Raw genomic sequence first — 17,477 nt, 5'->3', positions numbered from 1 at the left:
TAGCGTCTTTTAAGATGTATCTAGACAGATACATGAATGGGCAGGAAGCAAAGAGATACAGACCCTTAGAAAATAGGCGACATGTTGAGATAGAGGATCTGGATCGACGCAGGCTTGGAGGGCCGAAGGGCCTGTTCCTGTGCTGTAATTTTCTTTGTTCTATCTGGGGGTCTATAATAAACACCTAGCAATGTGGCTGTGTCTTTTTTATTCCTAAACTCTACCCAGAAAGCTTCATTTGCTGCCCCCTCCAAGATATCATCTCTCCTTATTGCAGTAACTGACTCCTTAACTAATATTTCAATGCCCCCTCCTCTTTTACCCCCTCCTCTGTCTCGCCTGAAGATTCCATATCCCGGGATATTGAGCTGCCAATCCTGCCCCTCCCTCAACCATGTCTCCGTGGTGGCTACTATATCACAATTCCACGTGTCAATCATTGCCCTTAACTCATCCGTTTTACCTGCAATACTCCTGGCATTAAAGTAGAGGCCTTCCAGCCTGGTCTTACTCCCTTGAAACTTACTTCTGCTGTATTCCCTCTGACTTGTTCGCTTTCCTGTGTTTAGCTGTGTCCCTATTCTGCTAGGAGTCTGCATCCCCTCCCCCTGCCAAATTATTTTAAACTCCTCCCAACAGCACTCGCAAACCCACCAGCAAGGATGTTAGTCCCCCTCTGGTTCAGATGCAGACCGTTCCGCTTGTACAGGTCCCACCTTCCCCAGAAACGGTCCCATGGTCCAGGAATCTAAAACCCTCCCTCCTGCACCAACTCTTAAGCCACGCATTCAAAGAAGAACAAAGAACAGTCCAGCACAGGAACAGGCCATTCGGCCCTCCAAGCCTGCGCCGAACTTGATGCCTGCCTAAACTAAAACCTTCTGTACTTCCGGGGACTGTATCTCTCTATTTCCATCCTATTCATGTATTTGTCAAGATGCCTCTTGAACGTTGCTATTGTTCCTCCTTCCACCACCGCCCCCGGCAGCAAGTTCCAGGCACTCACCACCCCATGTGGAAAGAACTTTGCCCCTCTCATCTTAAACCTATGTCCCCTAGTAACTGACTCTTCCACCCTGGGAAAAAGCTTCTGACTATCCACTGTCCATGCCGCTCATAACTTTGTAAACCTCTATCATGTCGCCCCTCCACCTCCGTCGTTCCAGTGAAAACAATCAGAGTTTATCCAACCTCTCCTCATAGCTAATGCCCTCCAGACCAGGCAACATCCTGGTAAACCTCTTCTGTACCCTCTCCAAAGCCTCCTTGTCCTTCTGGTAGTGTGGCGACCAGAATTGCACGCAATATTCTAAGTGTGGCCTAACTAAAGTTCTGTACAACTGCAGCATGACTTGCCAATTTTTATACTCTATGCCCCGACCGATGAAGGCAAGCATGCCGTATGCCTTCTTGACTACCTTATCCACCTGCGTTGCCACTTTCAGTGACTTGTGGACCTGTACGCCCAGATCTCTCTGCCTGTCAATACTCCTAAGGGTTCTGCCATTTACTGTATACTTCCCACCTGCATTAGACCTTCCAAAATGCATTACCTCACATTTGTCCGGATTAAACTCCATCTGCCATTTCTCCGCCCAAGTCTCCAACCAATCTATATCCTGCTGTATCCTCTGACAGTCCTCATCACTATCCGCAACTCCACCTACCTTTGTGTCGTCCGCAAACATACTAATCAGAACAGCTACATTTTCCTCCAAATCATTTATATTATACTACAAAGAGCAAAGGTCCCAGCACTGATCCCTGCCGAACACCACTAGTCACATCCCTCCATTCAGAAAAACACCCATCCACTGTTACCCTCTGTCTTCTATGACAGAGCCAGTTCTGTATCCATCTTGCCAGCTCACCTCTGATCCTGTGTGACTTCACCTTTTGTACCTGTCTGCCATGAGGGACCTTGTCAAAGGCTTTACTAAAGTCCATATAGAGAACATCCACCGCCCTTCCCTCATCAATCATCTTTGTCACTTCCTCAAAAAACTCAGTCAAATTAGAGACACGACCTCCCCTTCACAAAACCATCCTGTCTCTCGCCAATAAGTTCGTTTGTTTCCAAACAGGAGTAAATCCTGTCCCGAAGAATCCTCTCTTATAATTTCCCTATCAGTGACGTAAAGCTCATCGGCCTATAATTTCCTGGATTATCCTTGCTACCCTTCTTAAACAAAGGAACATTGGCTATTCTGCAGTCCTCTGGGACCTCACCTGTAGCCAATGAGGATGCAAAGATTTCTGTCAAGGCCCCGGCAATTTCTTCCCTTGCCTCCCTCAGTATTCTGGGGTAGATCCCATCAGGCCCTGGGGACTTATCTACCTTCATGCTTTGCAAGACACCCAACACCTCCTCCTTTTCAATAATGAGATGACTGAGACTATCTACACACCCTTCCCTAGGCTCATCATCCACCAAGTCCTTCTCTTTGGTGAATATTGATGCAAAGAACTCATTTAGTACCTCACCCATTTCCTCTGGCTCCACACAGATTCCCTTCTCTGTTCTTGAGTGGGCCAACCCTTTCCCTGGTTACCCACTTGCTCTTTATATATGTATAAAAAGCCTTGGGATTTTCCTTAATCCTGTTTGCCAATGACTTTTCATGACCCCTTTTAGCCCTCCTGACTCCTTGCTTAAATTCATCTGTGCTATTCTCCTATTTCTAAACTCACTAGCACGTGGCACTGGGAGTAATCCAGAGATTACAACCAAAGAGGTCCTGCTTTTTAGTCTACTGCCTAAATCCCTGAATTCTTGATGCAAGACCTCATCCCTCTTTCTACCTATGTCACTGGTACCATGTACCATGATTTAGATTTAGAGATACAGCACTGAAACAGGCCCTTCGGCCCACCGAGTCTGTGCTGACCATTAACCACCCATTTATACTAATCCTACACTAATCCCATATTCCTACCACATCCTCACCTGTCCCTATATTCCCCTACCACCTACCTATACTAGGGGCAATTTATAATGGCCAATTTACCCATCAACCTGCAAGTCTTTTGGCTGTGGGAGGAAACCGGAGGAAACCCACGCAGACAGGGAGAACTTGCAAACTCCACACAGGCAGTACCCAGAATTGAACCCGGGTCGCTGGAACTGTGAAGCTGCGGTGCCACCCCTCTATCTTATCATCCTCCCCCTTCAGGTGTCCTGCAGCTGTTCAGTGACATCCCAGACCCTGGCACCAGGGAGGCAACACACCATCCTGGAGTCAGGTTGACGGCCACAGTAGCGCCCATCTGTTCCCCTGACTATCAAATCCCCTATTACTATTGCTCTTCGTCTCTTTCCCCCTTCCTGTGCAGACAGGCTGCTTGCAGTACCAGAAGCTTGGCTCTGTTCGCACACCCTGGAGGAAGCAGCCTCATCAGCCTCCTAAATGGAATACTGATTTGCAAGCAGGACCCTGAACTACCTGCCTGATTCTCTTGGACTGCCTGGTGGTCACCTTCCTTCCTCAAGTCCCTGCAGTGCAACCGCCTCTCTATACGTGCTATCCACAATGCTCTCAGACTCGCAGATGCTCCACAGTGTCTCCAGCCACCGTTCCAGCTCTGAAACCCGAGCTTCCAGGAGCTGCAGCTGGACACACTTCCTGCACACATGCTAGTCCCGGGGACTGGAAATGTTCCCGGATTCCCACATGCAGCAAGAAGAGCAAACCATGGCTTCAAGCTCTCCTGCCATGACTAAACCCTTTAAATTTAAAACTTTAGAAGATTATAATCAAAAATAACAACTAAGTCTTGCCAAAACAATGACTTACAATTCAATCCACTTTGAAAAATACCCACCAGGACTTACTGACCAGTCAGCTCTGAGGACAGGTAGGAAATGAAAGGAGCTCCTCACTCCCTCCTACCAAACTTCCTCAGTCACCAAACTTCCACTTTCACACTCTAATGCAACCCAAGTCAGCATTCCAGTACAAACAAGGTCAGCACTGTAAGATGGCCCACTTTTATACTGACTGACTGAAGCCCCTGAAAACTGGTTTAAGCCAATTCTCTAATTAACAAGGTGCAGCTGCAAGCAGAGCCTGAGTGAACTCTGTTTAAAGCTGGTCTAAAACTCACCTTCTCCAACCCAAACAGCAACTGTTAAGTTAATCTGCTAAATAAAAGACAGACTAGACTTAAGATAAAATTAACCCTTAATTATCCTCAATCACCAAACTTCCACTTTAACACTCCAGTGCCTTTTTATTCCTGGTGCTGTGCCAGACCATTTAGCCAAACAGTCTCAACTCACTAAGGCTTTGTGTCACACACTTAGAACTTTTGTCTCAGGTGTTTGTCACTGTACTCAACCCACTCAATTATGCCAGGGACCAGGGCTCATTTTCTGCCTGAGTTGGCCCGAGAGATCTTTAGCACAGTACCACAGAGGGACTGACCTTGCCTGGTGCAGTAAGCTTGCTGAGGTTATGGTACACACACCATTCAGCCTGTTCTTTGGTGAGGTGTGGGGAGATCAGACACACTGGCATTGTGCGATATCACAGGCCACCTGGGGTGTGAAGTGCTAATTCTCTCCGCTGACCATGCAATGAAATAGTAGCCTTGGAAGGACAGGAGGAAGGATTGTTTAAACTGTTGTCCACTGGGTACAAGGAGTGACGATGAGCAGTGGCAGCTCTAAGCTCTGTAGACACATTAGCTGCCCCTTGTGCTACTGAGACATACAGATCAGGGAGCCTCACCACTGTGCTATGTTAGCAGAGCTCCAGCAGCATAACAGGCAGGGCTTCCCTTGGTCACAGCGCCAATGGACCACAGAGGGAGGGCAGTGGAAGGGAGGGATGTGGAGGGGAGAGTGGAGGGGGAAGTGGATGGGAGAGGAGTGAAGAAAAGGAGACTGGAAGGGAGTGGAGAGGAGGAGATGAAAGGCAAGACAAGTGTAGGGGAGTGGAGAGGAGTGGAGGTGAATGAAGAGGAGGTGAGGGGAGAGAAGGGGAGGAGAGTGAAGAGGAAGGGAGAAGAGAGGAGAGGAGGTGAGCAGAGGGGATGAGAGTGGAGGTGAAGGGAGGGGAGGAGGAGAGGAGTTGAATGAATGGGAGGGTAGGAGAGAGGAGTAAAGCAATGGAGTCACATGGAGTGTCAGGGAGGGGTTCCGGGGGGAGAAGCAGCGAGGCGGGGAGGTGGGAGGAAAGGAGTGGTGGGGAATGGAGGAGAGGGAATAGGAGTGGAGTGAAGAAGAGTTGTGATGCGGAAGGGGAGTGGGGTGGAGTGAAATTGACTGGAGGGAAGAGAAGGGGAATGGAGGAGGGAGTGGAGGCGAAGGGGAGAGGGGAGTGGAGTGAGTGGAGGGAAGGGGGTGGAAAGAGGAGCTTAGTGGAGTGGAGGAGAGAGGAGAGGGGTTGAGTGGAGTGAAATGGAGTAGAGTGGAGAGGAGGGGAGGGGAATGGAGGAGAACGGAAGGGAGGCGAGGGAAGGGAAGAGGATTGGAGGGGAGTAGAAGGGAGATGTGGTAAGAAGAGTGGAGTTGTGGAGGGGAAGCAGGGAACGGGAGTTGAGTGGAGGTGAATGGAGGGGAGGGGTAGGGAGTGGAGTGGATCGAATGGAGGGGAGGTGAGGGGATTGGAGTAAAGAGAAAGTGAATGTACGTGAGTGGAGGGGCAAGGGAGAGTGGAGGGGAGGGGAATGGAGGAGAGGCGAGGGGACTGGTGGGATGTGGAGAGGGGAGGTGAATGGAGTGGAGTAGAGGACAGGCAAGGGGAGGTGAGGGGAGGGGATCAGAGGGAGGGGAGTGAAGGGGAGAGGACGGGAATGGAGTGGAGGAGAGGGAAGTGGGGTGTAGGGAGATTTTTGTTTTTAATTTTATTCTTTCACAGGAACTGGACATCACTGCCCATCCCTAATTGCCCTTGAGAAAATGTTGGTGAGCTGCCTTCTTGAACCACTGCAGTCCATGTGGGGTAGGTAGACCCACAGTGCTGTTAGGAAGGGAGTTCCAGGATTTTGACCCAGCGACAGTGAAGGAACGGCAATATAGTTCCAAGTAAGGATGGTGTGTGACTTGGAGGGAACATGCAGGTTCCCATGCATCTGATGCCCTTAGGTGGTAGAAGTCACGGGTTTGGAAGATGCTGTTGAAGGAGCCTTGGTGCGTTGCTGCAGGGGAATGGAGAAGAGGGGAGTGGAGGTGAAGGGAGAGGGAAGGGGAGTGAGTAAAGGGAAGGGGCTGGAAATCTTGCAGATGGTAGACACTGCTGCCAGAGTGTGTCAGTGGTGGAGGGAGTGAATGTTGAAGGTGGTGGATGAGGTGCCAATCAAGTGGACTGCTTTGTCAGGGATGGCGTTGAGCATCTTGAGTGTTGTTGGAGCTGCACCCATCCCGGCAAGTGGAAAGTATTCCATCACACTCCTGACTTGTGCCTTGTAGATGGCAGACAGGCTTTAAGGAGGGGAGGGGATGAGAGGGGAGGCAAGTGGAGGGAGATGTGGGGAGTGAAGGGGAGGCTAGGGGAAGGGAGAGTCCTGACTCCTGATCACTATGCAGTGAACCATCTGGAAATCTCGACAGTGATGTTCTCCATTGTACAGCAATCCTGACAATCACAGTCTGAATTCATGAAGAGTGACCACAGTGTGAGAACTGACTTTAGAAGAGGAGGGAGAACACTGGGTAACAGCTCCAATCTAACTGAATATGAAGGGGGCACTTAAGGGAATTGGCAGGCTGTTAGCTGTTAGCAAGACGTCAGGATACCTAGGGTTACTGTCATCACATCACCTGCAGTTGGAGGTTTTCTTCTTTGGGTGTAGTCAGTCCTGGAAAGAGGTCATCCAGAATATTTTCAAACAAGGGGACATCTTCAGCAAGGAACTTGGGCAGATTTGCATCCTTTAGTGCACTGATGAGAATGTGTGATTCATCAATCTGGCTCATGGGCTTCTTGTTATGTCTACAGAGAAAGTATTTTTAAAAATTGTGTTAGATGAAAAGTTAATCTAAGGAGTGAGGCTGTGTTGTTGTTGCAATTGCAGCCATGAAAGTGACAATGAAATGAATTTCACAAGACAGGCGGGAAACATCAATATTCATAATCATATTAATCCTTTCAATACCGTGCATTTACTCACCACAGGAAGGCAGTGGCTCCAGTCGGGAACACTCCCCAGGAAGGTCAGTGTACAGTATCTGCTGGGTACACTCCCCAGGAACGTCAGTGTGCAGTATCTGCTGGGTACACTCCCCAGGAAGGTCAGTGTGCAGTATCTGCTGGGTACACTCCCCAGGAAGGTCAGTGTAGAGTATCTGCTGGGTAATGTCCCACTGGAAGGTCAGTGTAGAGTATCTTCTGGGTAATGTCCCACTGGAAGGTCAGTGAAGAGTATCTTCTGGGTAATGTCCCACTGCAAGGTCAGTGAAGAGTATCTGCTGGGTAATGTCCCACTGCAAGGTCAGTGGAGAGTATCTGCTGAGTAATGTCCCACAGGAAGGTCAGTGTAGAGTGTCTGCTGGGTAATGTCCCACAGGAAGGTCAGTGCAGAGTATCTGCTGGGTAATGTCCCACTGGAAGGTCAGTGTAGAGTATCTGCTGGGTAATGTCCCACTGGAAGGTCAGTGTAGAGTATCTGCTGGGTAGAGTCCCTCAGGAAGGTCAGTGGACAGTATCTGCTGGATACAGTCCCTCAGGAAGGTCAGTGTACAGTATCTGCTGGATACACTCCCCCGTGAAGTTCAGTGTACAGAATCTGCTGGGTACAGTCCCACACGAAGGTCAATGCAGAGTATCTGCTGGATACAGTCCCTCAGGAAGGTCAATGCAGAGTATCTGCTGGATACAGACCCCCAGGAAGGTCAGTGTACAGTATCTGCTGGGTACAGACCCTCAGGAAGGTCAGTGGACAGTATCGGCTGGGTAATGTCCCACAGGAAGGTCAGTGCAGAGTATCTGCTGGGTACAGTCCCCAGAAAGGTCAGTGGACAGTATCTGCTGGATACAGTCCCTCAGGATGGTCAGTGTACAGTATATTCTGGATACAGTCCCTCAGGAAGGTCAGTGTACAGTATCTGCTGGATACAGACCCTCAGGAAGGTCAGTGTACAGTATCTGCTGGATACAGAAACTCAGGAAGGTCACTGGACAGTATCTGCTGGATACAGACCCTCAGGAAGGTCAGTGTATAGGAATCTGCTGGATACAGACCCTCAGGAAGGTCAGTGGACAGCATCTGCTGGATACAGACCCTCAGGAAGGTCAGTGGACAGTATATGCTACATACAGACACTCAGGAAGGTCAGTGGACAGTATCTACCGGATACAGTCCCTCATGAAGGTCAGTATACAGTATCTGCTGGATAGAGACCCTCAGGAAGGTCAGTGTACAGTATATGCTACATACAGACCCTCAGGAAGGTCAGTGTACAGTATCTGCTGGATACAAACCCTCAGGAAGGTCAGTGGACAGTATCTGCTGGGTACAGACCCCCAGGAAGGTCAGTGTACAATAATCTGCTGGCTACAGACCCTCAGGAAGGTCAGTGTACAGTATCTGCTGGATACAGACCCCCAGGAAGGTCAGTGGACAGTATCTGCTGGATACAGACCCTAAGGAAGGTCAGTGTACAGTAATCTGCTGGATACAGACCCTCAGGAAGGCCAGTGGACAGTATCTGCTGGATACAGACCCTCAGGAAGGTCAGTGGACAGTATCTGCTGGATACAGACTCTCAGGACTGTCAGTGTACAGTAATCTGCTGGATACAGACCCTCAGGAAGGTCAGTGGACAGTATCTGCTGGATACAGACCCTCAGGAAGGTCAGTGGACAGTATCTGCTGGGTACAGTCCCTCAGGAAGGTCAATGCAGAGTATCTGCTGGGTACAGTCCCTCAGGAAGGTCAGTGTACAGTATCTGCTGGGTACAGTCCCACAGGAAGATCAGTGTACAGTATCTGCTAAGTGCAGTCCCACAGGAAGGTCAGTGTACAGTATCTGCTGGGTACAGACCCTCAGGAAGGTCAGTGGACAGTATCGGCTGGGTAATGTCCCACAGGAAGGTCAGTGCAGAGTATCTGCTGGGTACAGTCCCCAGAAAGGTCAGTGGACAGTATCTGCTGGATACAGTCCCTCAGGATGGTCAGTGTACAGTATATTCTGGATACAGTCCCTCAGGAAGGTCAGTGTACAGTATCTGCTGGATACAGTCCCTCAGGAAGGTCAGTGTACAGTATCTGCTGGATACAGACCCTCAGGAAGGTCAGTGTACAGTATCTGCTGGATACAGAAACTCAGGAAGGTCACTGGACAGTATCTGCTGGATACAGACCCTCAGGAAGGTCAGTGGACAGTATCTGCTGGATACAGACCCTCAGGAAGGTCAGTGTATAGGAATCTGCTGGATACAGACCCTCAGGAAGGTCAGTGGACAGCATCTGCTGGATACAGACCCTCAGGAAGGTCAGTGGACAGTATCTGCTGGATACAGACACTCAGGAAGGTCAGTGGACAGTATCTACCGGATACAGTCCCTCATGAAGGTCAGTATACAGTATCTGCTGGATAGAGACCCTCAGGAAGGTCAGTGTACAGTATATGCTACATACAGACCCTCAGGAAGGTCAGTGTACAGTATCTGCTGGATACAAACCCTCAGGAAGGTCAGTGTACAGTATCTGCTGGATACAGACCCTAAGGAAGGTCAGTGTACAGTAATCTGCTGGATACAGACCCTCAGGAAGGCCAGTGGACAGTATCTGCTGGATACAGACCCTCAGGAAGGTCAGTGGACAGTATCTGCTGGATACAGACCCTCAGGAAGGTCAGTGGACAGTATCTGCTGGATACAGACCCTCAGGAAGGTCAGTGTACAGTAATCTGCTGGATACAGACCCTCAGGAAGGCCAGTGGACAGTATCTGCTGGATACAGACACTCAGGAAGGTCAGTGGACAGTATCTGCTGGATACAGACCCTCAGGAAGGTCAGTGGACAGTATCTGCTGGATACAGACCCTCAGGAAGGTCAGTGGACAGTATCTGCTGGGTACAGTCCCTCAGGAAGGTCAATGCAGAGTATCTGCTGGGTACAGTCCCTCAGGAAGGTCAGTGTACAGTATCTGCTGGGTACAGTCCCACAGGAAGATCAGTGTACAGTATCTGCTGGGTACAGACCCTCAGGAAGGTCAGTGGACAGTATCGGCTGGGTAATGTCCCACAGGAAGGTCAGTGCAGAGTATCTGCTGGGTACAGTCCCCAGAAAGGTCAGTGGACAGTATCTGCTGGATACAGTCCCTCAGGATGGTCAGTGTACAGTATATTCTGGATACAGTCCCTCAGGAAGGTCAGTGTACAGTATCTGCTGGATACAGACCCTCAGGAAGGTCAGTGTACAGTATCTGCTGGATACAGAAACTCAGGAAGGTCAGTGGACAGTATCTGCTGGATACAGACCCTCAGGAAGGTCAGTGGACAGTATCTGCTGGATACAGACCCTCAGGAAGGTCAGTGGACAGTATCTGCTGGATACAGACACTCAGGAAGGTCAGTGGACAGTATCTACCGGATACAGTCCCTCATGAAGGTCAGTATACAGTATCTGCTGGATAGAGACCCTCAGGAAGGTCAGTGTACAGTATATGCTACATACAGACCCTCAGGAAGGTCAGTGTACAGTATCTGCTGGATACAAACCCTCAGGAAGGTCAGTGGACAGTATCTGCTGGGTACAGACCCTCAGGAAGGTCAGTGTACAGTATATGCTACATACAGACCCTCAGGAAGGTCAGTGTACAGTATCTGCTGGATACAAACCCTCAGGAAGGTCAGTGGACAGTATCTGCTGGGTACAGACCCCCAGGAAGGTCAGTGTACAATAATCTGCTGGCTACAGACCCTCAGGAAGGTCAGTGTACAGTATCTGCTGGATACAGACCCCCAGGAAGGTCAGTGGACAGTATCTGCTGGATACAGACCCTAAGGAAGGTCAGTGTACAGTAATCTGCTGGATACAGACCCTCAGGAAGGCCAGTGGACAGTATCTGCTGGATACAGACCCTCAGGAAGGTCAGTGGACAGTATCTGCTGGATACAGACCCTCAGGACTGTCAGTGTACAGTAATCTGCTAGATACAGACCCTCAGGAAGGTCAGTGGACAGTATCTGCTGGATACAGACCCTCAGGAAGGTCAGTGGACAGTATCTGCTGGATACAGACCCTCAGGAAGGTCAGTGTACAGTATCTGCTGGGTACAGACCCCCAGGAAGGTCAGTGTACAGTAATCTGCTGTATACAGACCCTCAGGAAGGGCAGTGTACAGTACTCTGCTGGATACAGACCCCCAGGAAGGTCAGTGTACAGTATCTGCTGGGTACAGACCCCGAGGAAGGTCAGTGTACAGTAATCTGCTAGGTACAGTCCCACAGGAAGGTCAGTGGACAGTATCTGCTGGATACAGACCCACAGGAAGGTCAGTGGACAGTATCTGCTGGATACAGACCCTCAGGAAGGTCAGTGGACAGTATCTGCTGGATACAGACCCTCAGGAAGGTCAGTGTACAGTAATCTGCTGGATACAGCCCCTCAGGAAGGTCAGTGGACAGTATCTGCTGGATACAGACCCTCAGGAAGGTCAGTGGACAGTATCTGCTGGATACAGACCCCCAGGAAGGTCAGTGTACAGTATCTGCTGGGTACAGACCCCCAGGAAGGTCAGTGTACAGTAATCTGCTGGATACAGACCCTCAGGAAGGTTAGTGGACAGTATCTGCTTGGTACAGTCCCACACGAAGATCAGTGTACAGTATCTGCTAGGTGCAGTCCCACAGGAAGGTCAGTGGACAGTATCTGCTGGATACAGACCCACAGGAAGGGCAGTGTACAGAATCTGCTGGATACAGACCCTCAGGAAAGTCAGTGGACAGTATCTGCTGGGTACAGTCCCTCAGGAAGGTCAATACAGAGTATCTGCTGGGTACAGTCCCTCAGGAAGGTCAGTGTACAGTATCTGCTGGGTACAGTCCCACAGGAAGAACAGTGTACAGTATCTGCTAGGTGCAGTCCCACAGGAAGGTCAGTGTACAGTATCTGCTGGATACAGTCCCACAGGAAGGTCAGTGTACAGTATCTGCTGGATACAGACCCTCAGGAAGGTCAGTGTACAGTATTTGCTGGATACAGACCCCCAGGAAGGTCAGTGTACAGTAACTGCTGGGTACAGTCCCTCAGGAAGGTCAGTGTACAGTATCTGCTGGGTACAGTCCCTCAGGAAGGTCAGTGTACAGTATCTGCTGCGTACAGTCCCTCAGGAAGGTCAGTGTACAGTATCTGCTGCGTACAGTCCCACAGGAAGTTCAGTGGACAGTATCTGCTGGATACAGAACCACAGAAAGGTCAGTGGACAGTATCTGCTGGATACTGACCCACAGGAAGGTCAGTGGACAGTATCTGCTGGGTACAGTCCCACAGCAAGGTCAGTGGACAGTATCTGCTGGATACAGACCCACAGGAAAGTCAGTGTACAGTATCTGCTGGAAAAAGTCCCTCAGGAAGGTCAGTGGACAGTATCTGCTGGATACAGTCCCTCAGGAAGGTCAGTGTACAGTATATTCTGGATACGGACCTTCAGGAAGGGCGATGTACAGTATCTGCTGGTTACAGTCCCTCATGATGGTCAGTGGACAGCATCTACCGGATACAGTCCCTCAGGAAGGTCAGTGTGCAGTATCTGCTGGATACAGACCCTCAGGAAGGTCAGTGTACAGTATCTGCTGGATACAGACCCTCAGGAAGGTCAGTGGACAGTATCTGCTGGATACAGACCCCCAGGAAGGTCAGTGTACAGTAATCTGCTGGATACAGACCCTCAGGAAGGTCAGTGTACAGTATCTGCTGGGTACAGTCCCTCAGGAAGGTCAGTATACATTTGCTGCTGGATACAGACCCTCAGGAAGGTCAGTGTACAGTATCTGCTGGGTACAGTCCCTCAGGAAGGTCAGTATACATTTTCTGCTGGATACAGTCGCCCGTGAAGTTCAGTGTCCAGAATCTGCTGGGTACAGTCCCTCAGGAAGTTCAATGCAGAGTATCTGCTGGGTACAGTCCCCCAGGAAGGTCAGTATACATTTTCTGCTGGATACAATCGCCCGTGAAGTTCAGTGTCCAGAATCTGCTGGGAACAGTCCCACAGGAAGATCAGTGTACAGTATCTGCGAGGTACAGTCCCACAGGAAGGTCAGTGTACAGTATCTGTTGGGTACAGTCCCTCAGGAAGGTTAGTGTACAGTATCCGCTGGGGACAGGCCCACACGAAGATCAGTGTACAGTATCTGCTAGGTACAGTACCACAGGAAGGTCAGTGTACAGTATCTGCTGGATACAGACCCACAGGAAGGGCAGTGAACAGAATCTGCTGGATACAGACCCTCAGGAAGGTCAGTGGACAGTATCTGCTGGGTACAGTCCCTCAGGAAAGTCAATGCAGAGTATCTGCTGGGTACAGTCCCTCAGGAAGGTCAGTGTACAGTATCTGCTGGGTACAGTCCCACAGGAAGGTCAGTGTACAGTATCTGCTGGATACAGACCCTCAGGAAGGTCAGTGTACAGTATCTGCTGGATACAGACCCCCTGGAAGGTCAGTGTACAGTATCTGCTGGGTACAGTCCCACAGGAAGGTCAATGTACAGAATCTGCTGGGTACAGTCCCTCAGGAAGGTCAGTGTACAGTATCTGCTGGATACAGACCCTTGGGATAGTCAGTGTACAGTATCTGCTGGATACAGACCCTCAGGAAGGTCAGTGAACAGTATCTGCTGGGTACAGTCCCTCAGGAAGGTCAGTGTACAGTATTTGCTGGATACAGACCCCCAGGAATGTCAGTGTACAGTATCTGCTGGGTACAGTCCCTCAGGAAGGTCAATGTACAGTATCTGCTGGGTACAGTCCCTCAGGAAGGTCAGTGTACAGTATCTGCTGGGTACAGTCCCTCAGGAAGGTCAGTGTACAGTATCTGCTGTGTACAGTCCCTCAGGAAGGTCAGTGTACAGTATCTGCTGCGTACAGTCCCACAGGAGGTTCAGTGGACAGTATCTGCTGCGTACAGTCCCACAGGAAGTTCAGTGGACAGTATCTGCTGGATACAGACCCACAGAAAGGTCAGTGTACAGTATCTGCTGGAAACTGACCCACAGGAAGGTCAGTGGACAGTATCTGCTGGATACAGACCCACAGCAAGGTCAGTGGAGAGTATCTGCTGGGTACAGTCCCACAGCAAGGTCAGTGGACAGTATCTGCTGGATACAGACCCACAGGAAAGTCAGTATACAGTATCTGCTGGATAAAGTCCCTCAAGAAGGTCAGTGGACAGTATCTGCTGGATACAGTCCCTCAGGAAGGTCAGTGTACAGTATATTCTGGATATGGACCCTCAGGAAGGGCGATGTACAGTATCTGCTGGTTACAGTCCCTCATGATGGTCAGTGGACAGTATCTACCAGATACAGTCCCTCAGGAAGGTCAGTGTGCAGTATCTGCTGGCGACAGACCCTCAGGAAGGTCAGTGGACAGTATCTGCTGGACACAGACCCCCAGGAAGGTCAGTGGACAGTATCTGCTGGATACAGACCCTAAGGAAGGCCAGTGGACAGTATCTGCTGGATACAGACCCTCAGGAAGTTCAGTGGACAGTATCTGCTGGATACAGACCCTCAGGAAGGTCAGTGTACTGTAATCTGCTGGATACAGACCCTCAGGAAGGTCAGTGGACAGTATCTGCTGGATACAGACCCTCAGGAAGGTCAGTGTACAGTATCTGCTGGGTACAGAACCCCAGGAAGGTCAGTGTACAGTAATCTGCTGGATACAGACACTCAGGAAGGTTAGTGGACAGTATCTGCTGGGTACAGTCCCACACGAAGATCAGTGTACAGTATCTGCTAGGTGCAGTCCCACAGGAAGGTCAGTGTACAGTATCTGCTGGATACAGACCCACAGGAAGGGCAGTGTACAGAATCTGCTGGATACAGACCCTCAGGAAGGTCAGTGGACAGTATCTGCTGGGTACAGTCCCTCAGGAAGGTCAATGCAGAGTATCTGCTGGGTACAGTCCCTCAGGAAGGTCAGTGTACAGTATCTGCTGGGTACAGTCCCACAGGAAGATCAGTGCACAGTATCTGCTAGGTGCAGTCCCACAGGAAGGTCAGTGTACAGTATCTGCTGGATGCAGACCGTCAGGAAGGTCAGTGTACAGTATCTGCTGCGTACAGTCCCACAGGAAGTTCAGTGGACAGTATCTGCTGGATACAGACCCACAGAAAGGTCAGTGTACAGTATCTGCTGGATACTGACCCACAGGAAGGTCAGTGGACAGTATCTGCTGGATACAGACCCACAGCAAGGTCAGTGGACAGTATCTGCTGGGTACAGTCCCACAGCAAGGTCAGTGGACAGTATCTGCTGGATACAGACCCACAGAAAGGTCAGTGTACAGTATCTGCTGGAAACTGACCCACAGGAAGGTCAGTGGACAGTATCTGCTGGATACAGACCCACAGCAAGGTCAGTGGAGAGTATCTGCTGGGTACAGTCCCACAGCAAGGTCAGTGGACAGTATCTGCTGGATACAGACCCACAGGAAAGTCAGTATACAGTATCTGCTGGATAAAGTCCCTCAAGAAGGTCAGTGGACAGTATCTGCTGGATACAGTCCCTCAGGAAGGTCAGTGTACAGTATATTCTGGATATGGACCCTCAGGAAGGGCGATGTACAGTATCTGCTGGTTACAGTCCCTCATGATGGTCAGTGGACAGTATCTACCAGATACAGTCCCTCAGGAAGGTCAGTGTGCAGTATCTGCTGGCGACAGACCCTCAGGAAGGTCAGTGGACAGTATCTGCTGGACACAGACCCCCAGGAAGGTCAGTGGACAGTATCTGCTGGATACAGACCCTAAGGAAGGCCAGTGGACAGTATCTGCTGGATACAGACCCTCAGGAAGTTCAGTGGACAGTATCTGCTGGATACAGACCCTCAGGAAGGTCAGTGTACTGTAATCTGCTGGATACAGACCCTCAGGAAGGTCAGTGGACAGTATCTGCTGGATACAGACCCTCAGGAAGGTCAGTGTACAGTATCTGCTGGGTACAGAACCCCAGGAAGGTCAGTGTACAGTAATCTGCTGGATACAGACACTCAGGAAGGTTAGTGGACAGTATCTGCTGGGTACAGTCCCACACGAAGATCAGTGTACAGTATCTGCTAGGTGCAGTCCCACAGGAAGGTCAGTGTACAGTATCTGCTGGATACAGACCCACAGGAAGGGCAGTGTACAGAATCTGCTGGATACAGACCCTCAGGAAGGTCAGTGGACAGTATCTGCTGGGTACAGTCCCTCAGGAAGGTCAATGCAGAGTATCTGCTGGGTACAGTCCCTCAGGAAGGTCAGTGTACAGTATCTGCTGGGTACAGTCCCACAGGAAGATCAGTGCACAGTATCTGCTAGGTGCAGTCCCACAGGAAGGTCAGTGTACAGTATCTGCTGGATGCAGACCGTCAGGAAGGTCAGTGTACAGTATCTGCTGCGTACAGTCCCACAGGAAGTTCAGTGGACAGTATCTGCTGGATACAGACCCACAGAAAGGTCAGTGTACAGTATCTGCTGGATACTGACCCACAGGAAGGTCAGTGGACAGTATCTGCTGGATACAGACCCACAGCAAGGTCAGTGGACAGTATCTGCTGGGTACAGTCCCACAGCAAGGTCAGTGGACAGCATCTGCTGGATACAGACCCACAGGAAAGTCAGTGTACAGTATCTGCTGGATAAAGTCCCTCAAGAAGGTCAGTGGACAGTATCTGCTGGATACAGTCCCTCAGGAAGGTCAGTGTACAGTATATTCTGGATACGGACCTTCAGGAAGGGCGATGTACACTATCTGCTGGTTACAGTCCCTCATGATGGTCAGTGGACAGCATCTACCAGATACAGTCCCTCAGGAAGGTCAGTGTGCAGTATCTGCTGGATACAGACCCTCAGGAAGGTCAGTGTACAGTATCTGCTGGATACAGACCCTCAGGAAGGTCAGTGGACAGTATCTGCTGGATACAGACCCCCAGGAAGGTCCGTGTACAGTAATCTGCTGGATACAGACCCTCAGGAAGGTCGATGTACAGTATCTGCTGGGTACAGTCCCTCAGGAAGGTCAGTATACATCTTCTGCTGGATACAGACCCTCAGGAAGGTCAGTGTACAGTATCTGCTGGGGACAGTCCCACAGGAAGGTCAGTCTTCAGTATCTGCTGGGTACAGTCCCCCAGGTAGGTCAGTATACATTTTCTGCTGGATACAGTCGCCCGTGAAGTTCAGTGTCCAGAATCTGCTGGGTACAGTCCCTCAGGAAGGTCAATGCAGAGTATCTGCTGGGTACAGTCCCCCAGGAAGGTCAGGATACATTTTCTGCTGGATACAATCGCCCGTGAAGTTCAGTGTCCAGAATCAGCTGGGAAC

General features: G+C 50.3%; 1 protein-coding gene across 1 annotated transcript in view; it reads right to left on the bottom strand.

Annotated features, from left to right (window-relative positions):
- Positions 1–17,477, bottom strand: part of LOC137367175 (dynein axonemal heavy chain 6-like) — a 1,370,791-nt gene that overhangs the window by 494,985 nt on the left and 858,329 nt on the right. The window contains exon 36 of the mRNA XM_068028611.1: positions 6,764–6,935. Within this exon, the coding sequence (XP_067884712.1) occupies positions 6,764–6,935 (172 nt within the window). The remainder of the gene's footprint in view (positions 1–6,763; positions 6,936–17,477) is intronic.

Source organism: Heterodontus francisci, chromosome 3 (genome assembly GCF_036365525.1).
Source record: "Heterodontus francisci isolate sHetFra1 chromosome 3, sHetFra1.hap1, whole genome shotgun sequence".
NCBI lineage: Eukaryota > Metazoa > Chordata > Chondrichthyes > Heterodontiformes > Heterodontidae > Heterodontus > Heterodontus francisci.
The sequence above is the reverse complement of the archived record's forward strand: the minus strand, read 5'-3'. Positions and strand labels throughout refer to the sequence as shown.